General features: G+C 43.6%; 1 protein-coding gene and 1 non-coding gene across 3 annotated transcripts in view; one reads left to right on the top strand and one right to left on the bottom strand.

The window, feature by feature from the left end:
* si:dkey-178k16.1 (band 4.1-like protein 1) overlaps nucleotides 1-22,659 on the bottom strand; it is a 127,453-nt gene that overhangs the window by 53,869 nt on the left and 50,925 nt on the right. For both annotated transcript variants that reach the window (XM_014145847.3, XM_014145849.3), the window contains exons 4-6: nucleotides 19,464-19,568; nucleotides 5,041-5,083; nucleotides 4,852-4,927 (exon numbers count right to left, since the gene is read on the bottom strand). In XM_014145847.3, the coding sequence (XP_014001322.1) occupies nucleotides 4,852-4,927; nucleotides 5,041-5,083; nucleotides 19,464-19,568 (224 nt within the window). The remainder of the gene's footprint in view (nucleotides 1-4,851; nucleotides 4,928-5,040; nucleotides 5,084-19,463; nucleotides 19,569-22,659) is intronic.
* LOC123727449 (U7 small nuclear RNA) lies at nucleotides 512-568 on the top strand. The gene has a single exon (XR_006759445.1). It is a non-coding gene; the product is annotated as a U7 small nuclear RNA (small nuclear RNA).

The raw sequence follows: 22,659 nt of genomic DNA, 5'->3' as shown, positions 1-22,659 counted from the left end.
GGCTTCCAGTCTAAGCTCCCATCATCTTCAAGACCCTGGTGCTTGCCTATGGAGTTGTAAGGGAACTGCCCCTCCTTACCGTCAGGCTATGCTCAAATCCCAACCCGAGCACTCCGTTCCACCACCACTGGTCTCTTGGCCCTCCTACCCCTACGGGAGGGCAGCTCCCACTCAGCCCAACCAAAGCTCTAAAATAACTCTCACGCCCACAGAGTAAAAAAATATTTTTTTTAATCCAGACTCTACAAATAAAGCATGACCTACTATACTACACACTATAGTATCCCTTGATAGTGTAGCACTTACTATATACTTTTTTTGTATACTGTAGAACAGTAATACCACATTACTCATTTGCATACACCCCACCCATTCCCATATCCCAATTTGTGCCACCCATGAGTGAGAAACCTACATGCAAAGTATAGACCATATATTGTGTTCCCTACATGTTATAGAACTATCTGTTCAGATGCCAGTCCTACCTACCTACCTACCTACCTACAGGTTATGGAAATTATGTTCTTTTAGTATTTGTCCAGTAGGTTTCCTCAAGGAGAAAGCCCCTACTTCTATGTCAAAGATTAGGGATGGGAAAACAAGGCTTTCTGAAGCCTTTGGGGCTCTCACCAAAAACGGTTAATTACTCTGAGCTTTTAACACAATGCACATTAGTGACACCTGCTGGTCAGAAATAAACAGAAGCATTTGATGTTCAGATATAAGTTTTGACCAAGGCATTTATCAAAACTCTATGGTACAGCGGTTAGTCATGGGTTTTGAACACCTAAACAGTTATAATATGAGGTTAGCATCTTACATCCTTCTTCCTTTTATTTGCCTCCAAGTTTGTTTTAAAAACTGTATATCCATGGCATTATTTAGGATGCGACAAAAGCTTATCATACTAAATTAAACAAATTCTAAGAACAACAATATGCAGATAGTGTGGTTTCACATCATCTCCCAGACAAAAACGTTGCCTTCACTGGGAGATGATTGTGGACTACAGGAAAAGGGGGACCGAGCACGCCCCCATTCTCATCGACGGGGCTGTAGTGGAGCAGGTTGAGAGCTTCAAGTTCCTTGGCATTCACATCACCAACAAACTAACATGGTCCAAGCACACCAAGACAGTTGTAAAGAGGGCACGACAAAACCTAATCCCCCCTCAGGAGACTGAAAAGATTTGGCATGGGTCCTCAGATCCTCAAAAGGTTTTACAGCTGCACCATCAAGAGCATCCTGATGGGCTGCATCACTGCCTGGTATGTCAACTGCTCGGCCTCCGACTGCAAGGCACTACTGGGGTAGTGCGAATGGCCCAGTACATCACCGGGGCCAAGCTTCCTGCCATCCAGGACCTCTACAGCAGGTGGTGTCAGAGGACGGCTCTAAAAATTGTCAAAGACTCCAGCCACCCTAGTCATAGACTGTTCTCTCTGCTACCTCACGTCAAGCGGTACCTGAGCGCCAAGTCTAGGTCCAAGAGGCTTCTAAAGCTTCTACCCTCAAGCCATAAGACTCCATAAGACCCCCCCCCCCCCACGCTGCTGCTACTCTGTTATTATCTATGCATAGTCACTTTAATAACTCTACCTACATGTACATATTACCTAAATTACCTCGACAACGGTGCCCCCGCACAATGACTCTGTACCGGTATTCCCTCTATATAGCCCCACTATTGTTATTTTACTGCTGCTCTTTAATTATTTGTTATTCTTAGCTCTCTTTTTTTAGGTTCTTAAAACTGCATTGTTGGTTAAGGGCTTGTAAGTAAGCATTTCCCTGTAAGGTCTACACCTGTTGTATTCGGCGCATGTGGCGAATAGAATTTGATTTGATTCAACCCTATGTTTTATAATCTGAGAAATCGATGGCTCGCTACCCTACCTGCAGAGCTACCAGTCAGGTGCTCTGGTCTGGAAATAAAAGCTACATTTGCAAATACTGTCTCCGGTAGAGGTGAGTGTTTGAAAGCAACTCGGCATCAAAAAAAGCATCAGTGGGATCTCGCAACATTTTGAAAAAGCACTTGATCAAACTAAGCTTTGGACGTCACTGACCATGAAACAGGAATCGGTACTTTTGTATCAGATCAGACTGCTTGAAAATGTTAGGCAAGCCTGGAAGTGTCGGTATCGTACATCCCATCACTATCAAAAATAATAAAACAAAAACACTATAGTAAATACCACAGTAATGTCCACAAAAACACTACAGTAGTTACTGTAGCATCTATATTCTTTTAGTTTTTTTACTCCCTTATTCTCCCTAATTTTGATCTTGTCTCATTGCTGCAACTCCCCAACGGGCTCGGGAGGCGAAGGTCCTTCGAAACACCGAAACAATGTGTCGGAGGAAACACAGTTCAACTGACAACCGACGTCAGCCTTAAGGTTCCCGGCCAGCCACAAGGAGTCGCTAGAGCGAGATGAGCCAAGTAAAGCCACCCTGGCCAAACCCTCCCCTAACCCAGACGACGCTGGGCAAATTGTGCGCTGCCCCACGGGAGTATACAGCCTTCCCTGTAGCTCAGTTGGTAGAGCATGGTGTTTGCAACGCCAGGGTTGTGGGTTCGATTCCCACGGGGGGCCAGCAAAAAAAAAAAAATGTATGAAATGTATGCATTCACTACTGTAAGTCGCTCTGGATAAGAGCGTCTGCTAAATGACTAAAATGTAAAATGAGTATAGTATTTATATAATAAACTGTAAATACTACAGTATTTTACAGTGATGTCTGCAACAACACTACAGTAAATACTACAGTATACTACAGTCATGTCCCAAACACCACAGTAAAGTCTGAGAAAACATTACAGTGAATAATATAGTATACACTTAGGTTGGAGTCATTAAAACTCGTTTTTCAACCACTCCACAAATTTCTTGTTAACAAACTATAGTTTTGGCAAGTCGGTTAGGACATCTACTTTGAACATGACACAAGTAATTTTTCCAACAATTGTTTACAGACAGATTATTTCACTTATAATTCACTGTATCACAATTCCAGTGGGTCAGACGTTTACATACACTAAGTTGACTGTGCCTGTGAACAGCTTGGAAAATTCCAGAAAATTGGCTTTAGAAGCTTCTGATAGGCTAATTGACATAATTTGAGTCAATTGGAGGTGTACCTATGGATGTATTTCAAGGCCTACCTTCAAACTCAGTGCCTCTTTGCTTCACATCATGGGAAAATCAAGAGAAATCAGCCAAGACCTCAGAAGAAAAATTGTATACCTCGATAAGTCTGGTTCATCCTTGGGAGCAATTTCCAACTACCTGAAGGTACCATGTTCATCTGTACAAACAATAGTACACAAGTATAAACACCATGGGACCATGCAGCCGTCATACTGCTCAGGAAGGAGACGCGTTCTGTCTCCTATAGATTAACGTACTTTGGTGTGACAAGTGCAAATCAATCCCAGAACAACAGCAAAGGACCTTGTGAAGATGCTGGAGGAAACAGGTACAAAAGTATCTATATCCACAGTAAAACAAGTCCTATATCGACATAACCTGAAAGGCCGCTCAGCAAGGAAGAAGCCACTGCTCCAAAACTGCCATAAAAATGCCAGACTACGGTTTGCAACTGCACATGGGGACAAAGATCGTACTTTTTGGAGAAATGTCCTCTGGTCTGATGAAACAAAAATAGAACTGTTTGGCCATAATGACCATCATTATGTTTGGAGGAAAAATGGGGAGGCTTGCAAGCCAAAGAACACCATCCCAACCGTGAAGCACGGGGATGGCAGCATGATGTTGTGGGGGTGCTTTGCTGTAGGAGGACTGGTGCACTTCACAAAATAGATGGCATCATGAGGAAGGTCAATTATGTGGATATATTGAAGCAACATCTCAAGACATCAGTCAGGAAGTTAAAGCTTGGTAGGAAATGGGTCTTCCAAATGGACAATGACCCCAAGCATACTTCCAAAGTTGTGGCAAAATGGCTTAAGGACAACAAAGTCAAGGTATTGGAGTGGCCATCACAAAGCCCTGACCTCAATTCCATTGAAAATGTGTGGGCAGAACGGAAAAAGCATGTGCGAGCAAGGAGGCCTACAAACCTGACTCAGTTACACCAGCTCTGTCAGGAGGAATGGGCCAAAGTTCATCCAACTTATTGTGGGAAGCTTGTGGAAGGCTACCCGAAAGGTTTGACCCAAGTTAAACAATTTAAATACAATGCTACCAAATACTAATTGAGTGTATGTAAACTTCTGACCCACTAGGAATGTGATGAAAGAAATAAAAGCTGCAATAAATCATTCTCTCTACTATTATTCTGACATTTCACATTCTTAAAATAAAGTGGTGATCCTAACTGCCCTAAGACAGGGAATTTTTACTAGTATTAAATGTCAGGAATTATGAAAAACTGAGTTTAAAGGTATTTGGCTAAGGTGTATGTAAACTTCCGACTTCAACTGTATATATAATAATACTACAGTATTTATACCATAGTATACTATAGTATTTTTTCATGTGGGATTTGTCGGCAAAAATGCTTGATTTTGCTGTGGCAGTTCTGATGTTTTGCATGGCAATTTGCAACGACTTCTGGCTTGATTTAACTAATTTATGCAGATTAAGTGCGGTGATTGGTTAAAATTGCGAGCCCTGTTTTTGTAGTGCAGTGATCACACAATTTTATGAAGTAATAATTGCAGACTGTTTAATGCGGTAATAGTGGTCAAATATGAAAGCCCTAGAATAAATCGCAAAATCCTGGAGGGACTGGTTATTATCAATAAAGGCAGTTAGACATCAAATCTGACTTCCATAGTATATTTAGTAGATGTTGTTGCTGTTGATTATGATCCAAACCCACCTGGTGATGTCTTCAGTGAGCTGAGATGGGTCAGGGGGATAAAACTTGACAGCAAAGCCGAAATGCCATGAGCCAACTGTGGATAAACGACACACAGTCACACAGTCAGCACTGTGTGTGTGTGTGTGTGTGTGTGTGTGTGTGTGTGTGTGTGTGTGTGTGTGTGTGGACATGCGTGGTCACACTAACTTCGGATTTGCTTCTTGATCTCCTTTGACGGGTCCAGCCAATTCTGAAAGAAAGAATGGGGAAATCCCCTTGAGAACAACACACAGCAACAAAAAGAACAGCCAATGCCCCTCTCTTCGAAAACCCTGTCAGAGAGCTAACTACTGCACTGACTCCTCTCTTCCAAAGCCATCTCCTCTATTGGGGGCAAAATGCATCCACCAAAGCAAAAGGAAATAAATGCCTCGGTAAACCATCAATGTCTTAAAGTAACTTCCCAGTGTTCCAGATTTCTATGAAATATGATCTATAATTAATTACAATATGAATTAATAAATGTCCTTCCTAAAATGCCAATTAAAGATGTTAAAAAGCAGTTACTCTCTGTGCCCCTGCTTGCCCTGTTAGGAACCAAAAGAAGGTGGGCATATACCAGTCAAAAACAGCTGATTTGCCAGCTCAGCCAACCAGACACGCATGCACTTGGATATTTCAAATTAGCTACCAAGTCCGAGTCCCACCTGTGGAAGGCTGCCCAGCTGCACTTGCACTTGTCATTTTACCCATGCCGAAGGCTGCAGCTTGTAAACCAATTTAAATAGCTAGTATGGATGGGTTCACATTTTGGATACGCATAATGGAACTACTAGGAATCTTTAACTATAGCAACAATAAATGCAGATTGGTTATTTCACAAACATGAGTTGTTTCTGTCCATTGCTTTATCACCATTGCAGAAATTGTTGTTGTTAGTTAGCTAGCTAGACACAATTGCAACACCCACCAGTAGTAGGCGCTCCAGCAGGTATATTTCACTGGTCATCCCCAAAGCCAACACTTCCTTTGGTCGCCTTTCCTTCCAGTTCTCTGCTGCCAATGAATGGAACGAATTGCAAAAATCACTGAAGCTGGAGTCTTATATCTCCCTCTCTAACTTGAAGCATCAGCTGTCAGAGCAGCTTACCGATCACTGTACCTGCACACAGCCAATTTGTAAATAGCACACCCAACTACCTCATCCCCATATTATTACTTACCCTCTTGCTCTTTTGCACCCCAGTATCTCTACTTGCACATCATCATCTGCACATCTATCACTCCAGTATTAATGCTAAATTGTAATTATTTCGCCTCTATGGCATATTTATTGCCTTACCTCCCTACTCTTCTACATTTGCACACACTGTACGTAGATTTTTCTATTGTGTTATTGACTGTACGTTTGTTTATGTGTAAGTCTGTGTTGTTCTTTTTGTTTTGCTTTGCTTTATGTCAGCCAGGTCGCAGTTGTAAATGAGAACTTGTTCTCAACTGGCCTACCTGGTTAAATAAAGGTGAAATAAAAAAAATAAAAAAAATAAACTAGCTTACTGCTGCAACCTAAGACAGTCAACAACAGCTAACTGGGTCATTCCATAAAAATAGTGCCTTTACGTCCTTGTGAAATTATGTGTGTACATTTTGATAAAACACTTAATTTAACAGTTGGATAACATATAGTGCATTCGGGAAGTATTCAGACCCCTTCATTTTTTCCACATTTTGTTACGTTACAGCCTTATTCTAAAATTGATTAAATACACTACCGTTCAAAAGTTTGGGGTCACTTAAAAATGTCCTTGTTTTTTAAAGAAAAGCAATGAAACAAAAGCGCCTCACAAGACCTCAAATGGCAGCTTCAATAAATGCTCCAGATACTCAACTAGTCTAAAGAAGGCCAGTTTTATTGCTTCTTTAATCAGTACAACAGTTTTCAGCTGTGCTAACATAATTGGAAAAGTGTTTTCTAATGATCAGTTAGCCTTTTAAAATTATAAACTTGGATTCACTAACACAACGTGCTATTGGAACACAGGAGTGATGGTTGCTGATAATGGGCCTCTGCACGCCTATATAGATATTCCATTAAAAAATCAGCCGTTTCCAGCTACAATAGTCATTTACTACATTAACAATTCCTACACTGTATTTCTGATCAATTTGATATTATTTTAACGGACAAAAAATGTGCTTTTCTTTCAAAAACAAGGCCATTTCTAAGTGACCCCAAACTTTTGAACGGTAGTGTATATTTTTCACTTCATCTACAGTATCTACACACAATACCCCACAATGACAAAGCAAAAACAGGTTTTTATACATTTTTGCAAATGTATAAAAAAAAAAAACGGAAATAATACATTTATGTAAGTATTCAGACACTTTACTCATTACTTTGCGGAAGCACCTTTGGCAGCGATTACAGCCTTGAGTCTTCTTAGGTATGACGCTACAAGCTTGGCACACCTGTATTGGGGGAGTTCCTCCAATTCTTCTCTGCAGATCATCTCAAACTGTCAGGTTGGATGGGGATCGTCTCTGCACAGCTATTTTCAGGTCTCTCCAGAGATGTTAGATCGGGTTCAAGTCTGGGCCACTCAAGGACATTCAGAGACTTGTACTGAAGCCACTCCTGCGTTCTCTTGGCTGTGTGCTTAGGGTTGTTGTCCTGTTGAAAGGTGAACCTTCGCCCCAGTCTGAGGTCCTGAGCGTTCTGGAGTAGGTTTTCATCAAGGATCTCTCTAGAGTGATAGAGGTAGATACTGGAGTGATAGAGGTAGATACGTATAGGGGTAAGGTGACTAGACATCAGGATATATGATAAACAGTGTAGCAGTAACGTATATGATTGTATGTGAGTGGGTGTGCGTGTGTGTAGAGTCAGTATAAATGTACATGCATATTATGTGTGAGTGAGAAAATGATGCAGTGTCAAATCAAATCCAATCAACTTTTATTGGCAACATACACATGGTTATTGTTTTTATTTAACCAGGCAAGTCAGTTAAGAACAAATTCTTATTTCCAATGACAGCCTAGGAACAGTGGTTTAACTGCCTTGTTCAGGGGCAGAACAACAGATTTTTACCTTGTCAGATAAGGGATTTGATCCACCAACCTTTCAGTTACTGGCCCAATGCTCTAACCACTAGTCTACCTGCTGTTAGCAGATGTTAATGTGAGTGTAGCGAAATGCTTGTGCTTCTAGTTCCGAGAGTGCAGTAATATCTAACAAGTAATCTAACAATTCCACAACAACTACTGTACCTAATACACACAAATCTAAAGGGATGGAATAAGATATAAATATATGGATGAGTGATGACTGAGCGGCATAGGCAAGATGCAATAGATGGTATAAAATACAGTATATACATATGAGATGAGTAATGTAAGATATGTAAACATTATTAACGTGGCATTATTTAAAGTGACTAGTGATACATTTATTAAAGTGGCCAATGATTTGAGTCTGTATGTAGGCCGCAGCCTCTCTGTGTTAGTGATGGCTGTTTAACAGTCTGATGGCCTTGAGATAGAAGCGGTTTTTCAGTCTCTCGGTTCCAGCTTTGAAGCACCTGTACTGACCTCGCCTTCTGGATGGTAGCGGGGTGAACAGGCAGTGGCTCAGGTGGTTGTTGTCCTTGATGATCTTTTTGGCCTTCCTGTGACATTGAGAGCTGTAGTAGGTAGTTTGCCCCTGGTGATGTGTTGTGCAGACCGCACCACGCTCTGGAGAGTCTTGCGGTTGAGGGCGGTGCAGTTGCCGTACCAGGCGGTGATAAAGCCCGACAGGATGCACTCAATTGTGCATCTGTAAACGTTTGTAAGGGTTTTAGGTGACAAGCCAAATGTCTTCAGCCTCCTGAGGTTGAAGAGGCGCTGTTGCTGTTGCGCCTTCTTCACCACGCTGTCTGTGTGGGTGGACCATTTCCGTTTGTCCGTGACGTGTAAGCAGAGAAACTTAAAACGTTCCACCTTCTCCACTGCTGTCCCTTCGATGTGGATAGGGGGGTGCTCCCTCGGCTGTTTCCTGAACTCCACAATCATCTCCTTTGTTTTGTTGACGTTGAGTGAGAGGTTGTTTTCCTGACACCACACTCCGAGTGCCCTCACCTCCTCCCTGTAGGCTGCCTCGTCGTTGTTGGTAATCAAGCTCACTACTGTTGTGTCGTCTGCAAACTTGATGATTGAGTTGGAGGCATGCATGGCCACGCAGTCATGGGTGAACAGGGAGTACAGGAGGGGGGTGAGCACGCACCCTTGTGGGGCCCCAGTGTTGAGGGTCAGCGAAGTGGAGATGTTGTTTCCTACCTTCACCACCTGGGGGCGGCCCGTCAGAAAGTCCAGGACCCAATTGCACAGGGCGGGGTTGAGACCCAGGGCCTCAAACTTAATGATGAGCTTGGAGGGTACTATGTGGTTGAATGCTAAGCAGTAGTCAATGAACAGCATTCTATTATAGGTATTCTTCTTGTCCAGATGGGATAGTGCATTGTGCAGTGTGATGTACTGGTACACCGCCTGATATAGAGGTCCTGGATGGCAGGGAGCTCGGCCCCAGTGATGTACTGGGCTGTCCACACCACCGTCTGTAGTGCCATGCGACCGAGGGTGGTGCTATTGCCATACCGAGCAGTGATGCAGCCAGTCAACATGCTCTCAATGGTACAGCTATAGTACTTTTTTTCTATTACATTTTTTATTTCACCTTTATTTAACTAGGTGGGACAGTTGAGAACAAGTCCTCATTTACAACTGCGACCTGGCCAAGATAAATCAAAGCAGTGCATCAAAAGCAACAACACAGAGTTACACATAAACAAATGTACAGTCAATAACACAATAGAAAAATATATGTACAGTGTGTGCAAATGTAGAAGAGTAGGGAGGTAAGGCAATAAATAGGCCATAGAGGCGAAATAATTACAATTTAGCATTAACACTGGAGTGATAGATGTGCAGATGATGATGTGCAAGTAGAGATACTGGGGTGCAAAAGAGCAAGAGGATAAATAACAATATGGGGATGAGGTAGTTGGGTGTGCTATTTACAGATTGGCTGTGTACTGGTACAGTGATCGGTAAGCTGCTCTGACAGCTGATGCTTAAAGTTAGAGAGGGAGATATGAGACTCCAGCTTCAGTGATTTTTGCAATTTGTTCCAGTCATTGGCAGCAGAGAACTGGAAGGAAAGGCGGCCAAAGGAAGGGTTGGCTTTGGGGATGACCAGTGCAATATACCTGCTGGAGCGCCTGCTACGGGTGGGTGTTGCTATGGTGACCAGTGATCTGAGATAAGGCGGGGCTTTACCCAGCAAAGACGTATAGATGACCTGGAGCCAGTGGGTTTGGCGACAAATATGTAGTGAGGGCCAGCCAACGAGAGCATACAGGTCGCAGTGGTGGGTAGTATATGGGGCATTGGTGACAAAACAGATGGCACTGTGATAGACTACATCCAGTTTACTGAGTAGAGTGTTGGAGGCTATTTTGTAAATGACATCGCTGAAGTCAAGGATCGGTAGGATAGTCAGTTTTACGAGGGTATGTTTGGCAGCATGAGTGAAGGAGGCTTCATTGTAAAATAGGAAGCTGATTCTAGATTTAATTTTGGATTGGAGATGCTTAATGTGAGTCTGGAAGGAGAGTTTACAGTCTAACCAGACACCTAGGTATTGTAAGGAATGACACTGGAGATGAGAAGCAGGTACGGGAAGTCAAACATTTAATCTGGAACAGATATAGAACAAGACAGGAACAGCGTCAGCACACTGGTAACACGGGCATACAACAAACAATGCAGCAGCGGGGAACAGAGCTGGGGAACTGACAAATATAGGGGAGGTAATAAACAGGTGATTGAGTGATTCCAGGTGAGTCCAATATCGCTGAAGCGCGTGACGAGGGAAGGCAGGTGTGCGTAAATGATGGTGGCAGGAGTGCATAATGCAGGGCAGCCTGGCGCCCTCGAGTGCCAGGGGGGAGGAGCTGGAGCAGGCGTGACAGGTATTTGTAGTTGTCCACATATTCTAAGTCAGAACCATCCAGAGTAGTGATGCTAGTCAGGCGTGTGGGTGCGGGCAACAATCGGTTGAAGAGCATGCATTTAGTTTTACTAGCATTTAAAAGCAGTTGGAGGCCGCGGAAGGAGTGTTGTATGGCATTGAAGCTCGTTTGGAGGTTTGTTAACGCAGTGTCCAAAGGCGGGCCAGATGTACACAGAATGGTGTCGTCTGCGTAGAGGTGGATCAAAGAATAACCCGCAGCAAGAGCGACATCATTGATATATACAAAGAAAAGAGTCGGCAAGAGGGGAAAGAGGTGCTGTCGCTCCTTGTTCACGACTGTGCGTGTGTGTGGACAATTTTAAGTATTAGTGATTTAGACACTGAGGAACTTGAAGCTCTCGACCCGCTCCACTGCAGCCCCGCCGATGTGGATGGAGGCATCTTCGCCCTGTTTCCTTCAGTCCACGATCAGCTACTTGGTCTTACTGACGTTGAGGGAAATCGTTGGGCAGATCACAGCTGAGTCTTCATTTGTAATCTGTAATGGACTGTAGCCCTTGCGGCGGAGCCTCTGTAATATGATTCTACCTTATTGCCACAGTATATTGTCCTTTTGCTCGTTTGATGACTCTGCGGAGGTCATAGCACTTGTTCCTGTCCTCAGCCGTAGCCTCAGGGTTGTCTGCGATAGCCCTGTCTGTGGTAGCCCTGTCTCTTAGTTTAGAGCCAACCTCTGTGTTAATCCAGTCCTTTTGATGGGGGAAAGCAGCAAACCTTGACTTCGCCAAAGCATTTCCTAATGAAGCCGGTGACGGAGGTGGTTAGCTCGTCGATGTTATCAGCGGCGTCTCAAAACATATTCCAATCAGCGCTACTAAAGCAGTCCTATAACATAATCTCTGATTCTGCTGATCATTTCTCAATGGAGAGAGTCACAGGTACTTATTGATTGATCTTCTGGAAGCAGGAGTACGGAGTTATGATCTGATTTGCCAAATGGCGGACGAGGAAGGGCCTTGTATGCTTGCTTGTGGGTTGAATAACAGTGGTCTAGGACTTTATCACCCCTTGTGGCGAAGGAGATGTGTTGATGGAAGTTGGGCATCGTGTGTCTTAATGATGCAGAATTTAAATCGCCAGCAACCAGAAAAGCAGCTTCCGGATGTAAGTTTTCCTGCTTGTTTATAGCCTCATACAGTTCGTTAAGTGCCAGCTTGTTATTTTTCTTGCCCTGAGGTGGAATTTATGCAAGAGTCACGATAACAGCTGAAAACTCCCTCGGGAGGTAGAAGGGTTGGAATTTGACCATTTCATCTCAGTACGACGCCATACGTGCTTTGGCAGGGAGTCAACGTCAGCATAGCCAACAAATTCCCATGCTTTAGTAAACAGCTGAGGGATGGGGCTGGAGAAATGTTACCACTCTCCAATTCATTGATCGAGCTATGGATGCGAGAACTGACCATCCATGAGATCAAAATTATAGTTTTAACCATGTTTTGAAGCTATACCGCGTTTATTTTAATTTTTTTTTTTTTTTTTACAATTGAATTGTTTTCAAACGATGGAGTAAAACAAGCTGAAACAGGATATCTACAAAAGTATGTGGACACCCCTTCAAATTTGTGGATTCTGCTATTTAGCCACACCAGTCGCTGACAGGTTTGTCAAATCAAGCACACAACCATGCAATCTCCATAGACAAACATTGACAGTAGATTAGCCTTACTGAAGAGCTCAGTGACTTTCAACGTAGCACCGTCATAGGATGTCACCTTCCTACAAGTCAGTTTGTCACATTTCTGCCCTGCTAGCGCTGCCCCGGTCAACTGGAAGTGCTGTTATTGTGAAGTGGAAACATCTAGGAGCAACAACAGCTCAGCCGCGGAGTGGTCACACAAGCTCACAGAACGGGACTGCCAAGTGCTGAAGCGCGTAGCGCGTAAAAATCGTCTGTCCTCGGTTGCAACACTCACTACCAAACTGCCTCTGGAAGCAACGTCAGCACAAGAACTGTTTGTCGGGAGCTTCATGAAATGGATTTCCATGGCCGAGCAGCTGCACACAAGCCTATGATCACCATACGCAATGCCAAGCGTCGGCTGGAGTGATGTAAAGCTCGCCGCCATTGGACTCTGGATCAGTGGAAACGCTTTCTCTGGAGTAATAAATCACGCTCCACCATCTGGCAGTCCGACGGACAAATCTGGGTTTGGTGGATGCCATGAAAACACTACTTACCCGAATGCATAGTACCAACTGTAAAGTTTGGTAGAGGAGGAATAAACAGCTAGGACCTTTATTTCCAGTGAAGGGAAATCTTAACGCTACAGCATACAATGACATTCTAGACGATTCTGTGCTTCCAACTTTGTGGCAATAGTTTGGGGAAGGCCCTTTCCTGTTTCAGCATGACAATGCCCCCGTGCACAAAGCGAGGTCCATACAGAAATGGTTTGTCGAGATCGAAGTGGAAGAACTTAACTGGCCTGCACAGAGCCCTGACCTCAACCCCATCGAACACCTTTGGGATGAATTGGAATGCCAACTACGAGCTAGGCCTAATCGCCCAACATCAGTGCCCGACCTCACTAACGCTCGTGGCTGAATGGAAGCAAGTCCCCGCAGAAATGTTCCAACTTCTAGTGGAAAGCCTTCCATGAGTGGAGGCTGTTATAGCAGCAAAGGGAGGACCAACTCCACATTAATTATCATGATTTTGGAATGAGATGTTCGATGAGCATGTGCCCACATAGTTTTGGTCATGTAGTGTATTTTGGGTTCTGATGGGGAAGGACAGTTGAACTAAGCTCATGAAGCCTTTAAAAGTGATATTCTTCAACAATCAATGGCTCAAGAATCAAAGTCCAAAAATGTATGTACCAATCCTGGATTGTCTCTTTAATATTCTCAGGGCACAGGAATATAAATGCCAGTTAAGCCCTGTCCGCTTAGCTTAATGTCACAGGAGTCTTCTGAGAGATACTTTCTCTATACACTGTGGACCCCATGCGCCACCTTTAAAAGGGCAATCACTTCTAATCACATTTCAAAGGGCAATGGTCTCTTTCCTTCTCTCACCCTTACTGGTCCACTGTGAGGACGGGCAACCACCGCATAGCCCTTTCCTGCAGTCAAATAACCTAGTGGCCTCATGGGTGGAATGTTATAAATAGTTTTCATAATTAATAAACGTTTCTTCTCTTTTTACGCCGGAAATCTGTTGTTTCTATGTTAAACGGTTTTGTTATATTTCAGTCTTCTGTGATGTACATAAAGTGTAATATTGGGATGCAAACTAAAAATGTAATACATTTCAACTCTATATCTGACAGTATCTTCCTTTTTTTAAGCCCATAACCATGTGTGTGAGGTCTATAATTTTGTTTCAAAGTAGATTTGTTTAAGACTCCCAAGAAACACTCTGTGTGACCCTGATTTAGCCCACTGCAGTAAAAAGTTAATACATTATCTGATTTTTAAGGACAATGTCACCTGCACATGGGTTGTTCCACGAATAGAGTGCCCTCAGACATTATGTGTGTGAATTGTATTAAAACACTAAATGTAACAGTTGGATCACACACTGTACATCTATGCTCTAACGCAGTGTTTCCCAATTTCAGTCCTGTGGAATCCAAGGGACACACATTTCATTTTTTGCCTTAGCACTACACAGCTGATTTAAATAATACAAGTTTGATGATGAGTTTATTATTTAAATCCGCTGTGTAGTGCAAAGGCTAAAAACAAAAACTCCCCAGGACAGAGTTTGGGAAATGCTGCTCTAACTAAACTAAACCATCTTAAAGGGATAGTTCGAGATTTTGGCAATGAAGGGTACCATTTTTATGTCTCTGCGTCTAGTATGAAGGAAGTCAAAGGTAGTTTCACGAGACAATGACTGGAAGTCTTCGGGATCAGCTAAAAATCCAAAATCAACGACTAATCTTTCAAAATTCAAATAGCTGTGTATTCATTTTAAAGTTGTTTGTTTTCTCTGAAAATCGCCATTTTGGCATGTCCCACATCATGTTTGTTCTTCTAGAATATTAACTTCCCTGACGACTCATCGTGAATCAAATTATGCTGCTCTGTCGATTGCTCCATACATCAGTCTGAACATGCCATCCAAGAAGTAATTTGTGCTGATGTCAAAATGACGTGATTCTTGGTTCATGAAGGCCGTTTCTGGCCCAACCCATCAGTTTCTGAGACCAATCAGAGAGGTCAGAATGTGTTCGCATACTCAAAGAGTCAGGGAGGAAAGAAAACACAGACTTGGAGAAGAAACATAAGTGGGCATGGTGTTTGGCCGGAGCAATGTGGATGGGTAGCCAGGTAAGATTTTAACCCACTTAACCCCAAGATTTTCACATGTTTTCTCCATCATTGTAAAGCCCTAGTTATGTATCTGCTTTGGGAAAGTAATTTCTGAAGATATGTACTTAAGTAATGTCATTAGTAATTCATTTACTTTTGTCACTCAAGTTTAAGGTCAACAGTGTAACATGAACTGAACTCTCATTTTAACATGGTAAAACTATTCTTTTAATAATTTTTTTCAAAATAAACATTGAACATCTAATAGTCAAATCATAGTGTAAAAACAGGTGAGTTGGTTTTACACTTTTAGGCCATTTTCTGGTGTTTTGTGGTGGGAAACTGAGAGTGTCGAGCATACCACGTCAACACACCTCAACCCTGAAATGTTTTAAGTTCTAAAATGTCACTTTTATCTTTATTGGTATTCAACCCCCTGAGTCATTGCATGTTACAATCATTGCTGGCAGTGATTACAGCTGTGTATCTTTCTGGGTAAGTCTGTAAGAGCTTTGCACACCTGGATTGTGCAATATTTGCACATTATTATTTAAACATTTCTTTAAGCTTTGTCAAGTTGGTTGTTGATCATTGCTAGACAGTCATTTTCAAGTCTTTCCATAGATTTTCAAGCCGATTTAATTCAAAACTGTAACTAGTCGTGAACATTCAATGTTGTCTTGGTAAGCAACTCCAGTGTATATTTGGCCTAGTGTTTTAGGTTATTGTCCTGCTGAAAGGTGAATTTGTCTCCTAGTGTCTGTTGGAAGGCAGACTGAACCAGGTTTTCCTCTAGGATTTTGCTTGTGCTTAGCTCTATTCCGATTATTTTTATCATAAAAAAAACTCTCTAGTCCTTGCTGATGACAAGCAAACCCATAACATGATGCAGCCACCACCATGCTTGGAAATATGAAGAGTGGTGTTCAGTGACGTGTTGTGTTGGATTTGCACCAAACATAACACTTTGTATTCAGGACATAAAGTTACTTTCTTTGCCAAATGTTTTGCAGTTTTACTTTAGTGCCTTATTGTAAACAGGATGCATGTTCTGGAATATTTTTATACTGTACTGGCTTCCTTATTTTCACTCTGTCAATTAGGTTAATATTGTGGAGTACCTACAATGTTGTTGATCCATCCTCAGTTTTCTCCTATCACAGCCATTAAACTCTATAACGGTTTTAAAGTCACCATTGGCCTCATGGTGAAAACCCTGAGCAGTTTCCTTCCTCTCTGGCAACTGAGTTAGGAAGGATGCCTGTATCTTAATAGTGACTGTGTGTATTTACTTAAGTTAAATGTATTTACACCAAAGAAAACAAGTGATAGACAACAACACAAATTTAATAAAATAAAAACGGTGTGCAGGTGTGGTTGGAAGACCAAGGCCTTATATGAAAACCACACAACAACAAAAACAATATACAATACGTAAGTAAAACAATAAAAAAAGGTTTGTTAAAGGTCGTCATTGTAAATAAGAATTTGTTCTTAACTGACTTGCCTAGTTAAATAAAAATAATAATAATTTTTTTTAAACATGGTTGATACAGTATACCATCCAAAGTGTAATTAATAACTTCACTATGTTCAAATGTCACGCCCTGACCTGAGAGAGACGGTTTATTTCTCTATTTTGTTAGGTCAGGGTGTGGGGTGGGCATTCTATGTTTTATATTTCTATGTTTTGGCCAGGTATGGTTTCCAATCAGAGGCAGCTGCCTATCATTGTCTCTGATTGGGAACCATACTTAGGCAGCCCTTTTCCCCTCCTTGAGTTGTGGGATCTTATTTTTGTACTGCTCGGTAAAGCCTGCAAGACGTGACGGTCGTTTACCATTGTTTATTATTTTGTTAAAGTGTTCTGAGTAAAAATAAATATCAAGATGAACACTTACCACGCTGCACCTTGGTCTACTCCTTTGGACAACCGTTACAGAAGATCCCACCAACAAAGGACCAAGCAGCGTGGTCAGGAGAACTGGACCTGGGAGGAAATCCTGGATGGGGCAGGACCCTGGACAAGGCCTGGGGAGTATCGCCGTCCGCAAGAGGAGATAGAGGCAGCGAAAGCGGAACGGCGATACTATGTGGAACAAGCACGGCAACAACGGAAGCCCGAGAGGCAGCGGGGGGGGGGGGCACACGGGGTGATTGGCGAAGTCGGGGTTGAGACCTGAGCCAACTCCCCGTGCTTACCGTGGGGAGCGAGTGACCGAGCAAGCACCGTGTTATGCGGGGATGCGCACTGTGTCGCCAGTGCGCAGCTACAGCCCGGTGCGCTTGGTGCAAGCTTCCCACAGTTGCCGTGCTAGAGTTGGCAGTCAGCCAGGAAGAAGTGTGCCGGCTCAGCGTTCCTGGTCTCCAGTGCGTCTCTTCGGCCCAGGTTATCCTGCGCCAGCTCTACGCATGGCACCCCCTGTTCACCAGCACAAACCAGTTCGTCCTGTGCCAGCGTTCCGCCCTTGCTGGGCTAAAATAAACATCCAGCCAGGACGAGGTGTGCCAGCCCTAAGCTCCAGACCTCCAGTGCGCCTCCACGGCCCAGTATACCCTGTGCCTGCTCTGCGTACCCAGTCTCCTGTGTGTCTCCCCAGTCCGGTGTGACCAGTTTCAGCTCCACGTAGGAAGCCTCCAGTGATGATCTATGGTCCCAAGCCTCCAGTGATAATCCATGGCACGAAGCCTCCAGTGATGATCCATGGCCCGGAGCCTGTAGAGATGATCCATGGCACAAAGCCTCCAGTGATAATCCATGGCCCGGAGCCTCCAGTGATGATCCATGGAACAAAGCCTCCAGTGATGATCCATGGCGCGGAACCTGTAGTGATGATCCATGGCACGGAGCCTGCAGCGACGGTCCCCAGTACGGAACCTACAGCAACGCCCTCCAGTCCGGAGCCTCCAGCGACGCTCCCCAGTCCGGAGCCTCCAGCGACGCTCCCCAGTCCGGAGCCTCCAGCGACGCTCCCCAGTCTGGAGCCTCCAGCGACGCTCCCCAGTCTGGAGCCTCCAGCGACGCTCTCCAGTCTGGAGCCTCCAGCGACGCTCTCCAGTCCAGAGCCTCCGGCAACACTCCCCAGTCCGGAGCCTCCGGCGACGCTCCCCAGTCCGGAGCCTCCAGCGACGCTCCCCAGTCCGGAGCCTCCAGCGACGGTCCGCAGCCCGGAGTCTTCAGCGACGGTCCGCAGCCCGGAGTCTTCAGCGACGGTCCGCAGCCCGGAGTCTTCAGCGACGGCCCGCAGCCCGGAGTCTTCAGCGGCGGCCCGCAGCCCGGAGTCTTCAGCGGCGATCGGCAGTCTGGAGTCTTCAGCGGCGGTCGGCAGTGCAGAGCCTCCAGCGACGATCCGCGGTCTGGTTCCTCCAGCGACACAGAGGCGGGAAGATCAGCGGGCAGAGTGGGGGCTACGCCCCGAACCAGAGCCGCCGCCAAGAATAGCTGCCCTCCCGTATAGGTTCAGGTTTGCGGCCGGGAGTCCGCACCTTTGGGGGGGGGGGGGGGGGGGGGTACTGTCACGCCCTGACCTGAGAGAGACTATTTATTTCTCTATTTTGTTAGGTCAGGGTGTGGGGTGGGCATTCTATGTTTTATATTTCTATGTTTTGGCCAGGTATGGTTTCCAATCAGAGGCAGCTGCCTATCATTGTCTCTGATTGGGAACCATACTTAGGCAGCCCTTTTTCCCTCCTTGAGATGTGGGATCTTATTTTTGTACTGCTCGGTAAAGCCTGCAAAACGTGACGGTCGTTTACCATTGTTTATTATTTTGATTAAGTGTTCTGAGTAAAAATAAATATCAAGATGAACACTTACCACGCTGCACCTTGGTCTACTCCTTTGGACAACCGTTACATCAAAGGGATATTCAATGTCTGCTTTTTATTTTGTTACCCATCTACCAATAGCTGCCCTTCGTAACGAGGTATTGCAAAACCTCCCTGGTCTTTGTGGTTGAATCTGTGTTTGAAATTCCTTGCTCGACTGAGGTAGTCATTCAAAAATCATGTTAAACACTATTCTTACACACAGAATGAGTCCATGCAACTTATATGACTTGTTAAGCACATTTTTACTACTTATTTAGGTTTGCCATAACAAAGGGGTTAATGACTCAAGGCATACTTAATGACTCAAGGCATTTCAGCTTTTCATTTTTTATTAATTTGTAAACATGACAAAATGTGGAAAAAGTCAAGGGGTGTGAATACTTTCTAAAGGCACTATATGTGCCAGAATGTGGGAGTGAGGGGGAGGGTTCTAGGTGGGAGTAAGAACGAAGATTCTGACCTTAGTGTTGTCTGTGTCATAGAACGTCAGGCCAAAGTAGTCCCTCTCCAGCAGGTTCAGATGGCCACACACCATGTCCAGCACGGACTGCCCCCTGGCAAATTTCTGTCAAAAACACACATGATTATAAAAACGCACACATGGGCACCCCCCCCCCCCCCACACCACACACACACACACAAACACACACACACAGGAATGGTTTGGTGTTGTGGGGATTTGTCATATTCAGAAAGTTACCAGTGAGTCAAGTGATATCATCATAGCCTTGTACATATGCTGGATATCTCTTCTACCCTATCAGAATGAATCACACTGCCAAAATACTGCATAGCCAATTTTAGATACAGTAACAGTGCATCTTTAAATACAGGAGCTATTTATGAATAAAAAAAAACGTTTTGGTCCGGTGGTTTTGGAAACGCATCATGGAATTATTATCATGGCTCCCGATTGGCGCAGCGATCTAAGGCACTGCATCTCAGTGCTTGAGGCGTCACTACAGACCCTGGTTCGATTCCAGGCTGTATCACAACCGGCCGTGATTGGGAGTCCCATAGGGCGGCGCACAATTGGACTAGCATTGTTAGGGTTTGGCTGGGGTAGGCTGTCATTGTAAATAAGAATTTATTCTTAACTAACTTGCCTGGTTAAATTATATATATATATATATATATATATATATATATATATATACTGCATTTATATTTATTTGATTAACTGACTAAATGAAAAATCTCTTTCATCACACTATGAAAATACCATCAGCATGAAAATCCAGCCCTTCTGTTGGATGACAGACATTTTCATGGTCCAGTACCTCCTCAGCCCTGAGGGATAGGAAAGGCTAGGCAATGGCTACAAAAGGAAGGAACCGCTAGTATTTCACAGGGCCACACCTAGTTTTCACCCCTTCAGGGCTTAGAGCCGACACACTGCATGTTTCAGTGTTTCAGAAGCAGCCTTGGCAGATGCTGTCTACACATACCACACACACACACACACCACACACACACACACACACACACACACACACACACCACACACCACACACACACACACACACAACACACCACACACACCCATGCTCGTCTCCCGGGAAACCTGGCTCCTACGGCGACAGTGCAACCAAGCAGCTGTTACCATGGAAACAGAAGTAATAGGTTCCTTTTCTTTTTGTCTGTGTTCTGTCTTGTGAATGGTGGGGCACATGGCTTTGTTACACTCCTTTAAAGAAAACTGGTACAGTAGCCATTACCTTGCAAAATTATTAATGAAACATAAATGAAATATTAATGAAACATTAAACATAACCTGGCCTTTAATCAAAGAAATGCTGTGGTACCAGTCTGGCGAAATACAGCAACCACGAGCGAGTGAGGGAGCGATTAACGTAGTGGCTGCTGAGAAATTTTGGAGCGTATTGGATTTTCTAACTAAATTAAATTGCAACACACATTTTAGGTGGTCCCCCCAAGCATTGCAACTAAGCTGTTGATGAGATTTCGCTCCTGTCCCAATTGCCTCCAATCACATTTCTGCCACACTAGTTCTATGGGCTGATTGCATTAGAAGCCATTTGGCGTAATCCTGGAAATCCATTTTAGAGACTGTATGGTCCATGCAAACACGATGAAGGGAGGCAGTATCTGGGTATGGGCTAACAGCTAGTCTCAGAGAGAGTGTTGAGTTAAGTAGTGATAAGATTGATCAAGTAAGAAAGGCTATACTGGACAACAGTATAGAATAGAATATTAAAAACAGGCCTTTTCAAGTTTCGGCAAAACTCCTTCTCTTTTATAAACATTCATTCATTCAAGAAATCCGGTGGGAAATTAATATCCAGCTAAGCATATATTTTTTCACATTTTATTGTCTTATTAATTAAATTACTATAATAAAAAATTGGTTTTTCTTGTATTCTTCGAGAGCAAAAGGAGTAGTGTGTGGTGATGGTAACCAGTTTTGATTGGCTACGACTGTCACGACTTCCGCCGAAGTCGGCCCCTCTCCTTGTTCGTGCGGCGTTCGGCGGTCGACGTCACCCGTCTTCTAGCCATCGCCGATCCACCTTTCATTTTCCATTTGTTTTGTCTTTGTTTTCTACACACCTGGTATCATTCCCCAATTCCATGTTCATGTATTTAACCCTCTGTTTCCCCCATGTCTTTGTGCGTGATTATTTCTATGTTAATTCGGTACGTTATGGCTGGTTTTCGACGGGTGCTGTTTTCACCCGTGTGTAATTGATTACCGTTTATTGTTGGTCAAGTGTATTGTTACCTTGTGCCTTTATTTTGAGTAAAGTACGCTGCTCACTCATTCTGCTCTCCTGCGCCTGACTTCATGCACCAGCTACACCCCCCTTATAACAACGGCCCAAGGTATCATAGCCTTCCTACTGTACCTGCATTGTTCCACGAGTAGAGTGCCTTTTGGGGACTGTCATTTGGGTTTAACAAATTAATACAATTATTTCACCTAATTTTAAGATTCTGTCATAAAGAGCACATGTTCAACTTCATAAGAAACATGTTATCCCATCTCAATTACTATAGTAAATGCCAAGTAGGTGCCAATGAAAGTAACAGAGTTGACCGTAACAGGGTTGATGTATTCATCTTAAATCAGCCATGAATCCCGTTGTGACAGGGGGAATGGAAGCTCGTTGTGTGCAAAAGAATGCAAGCTTTACAAAAAAATGTAAATGTAAAAAATAATCTTGCCTATCTACTGTATCTTTAGGTAACGGGGTTGGTGTGTTATGCTCGACACGCTCAGTGTTCCACCACAAAACCCCAGAAAATGTCCAAAGAATAGAACCAGTTCACCTGCCTTTACACTCAATGTTTCTTTTGAAAAAAATACACTGCTCAAAAAAATAAAGGGAACACTAAAATAACACATCCTAAATCTGAATGAATGAAATAATCGTATTGAATACTTTTTTCTTTACATAGTTGAATGTGCTGACAACAAAATCACACAAAAATAATCAATGGAAATCCAATTTATCAACCCATAAATTGGATTTCCATTGATTATTTTTGTGATTGGTCTGGATTTGGAGTCACACTCAAAATTAAAGTGGAAAACCACTACAGGCTGATGCAACTTTGATGTAATGTCCTTAAAACAAGTCAAAATGAGGCTCAGTAGTGTGTGTGGCTTCCACGTGCCTGTATGACCTCCCTAC

Source organism: Salmo salar, chromosome 15 (genome assembly GCF_965601325.2).
Source record: "Salmo salar chromosome 15, fSalSal1, whole genome shotgun sequence".
Lineage (NCBI taxonomy): Eukaryota > Metazoa > Chordata > Actinopteri > Salmoniformes > Salmonidae > Salmo > Salmo salar.
Note: the sequence above shows the minus strand (reverse complement) of the source record. Positions and strands in the feature narration are given on the sequence as shown.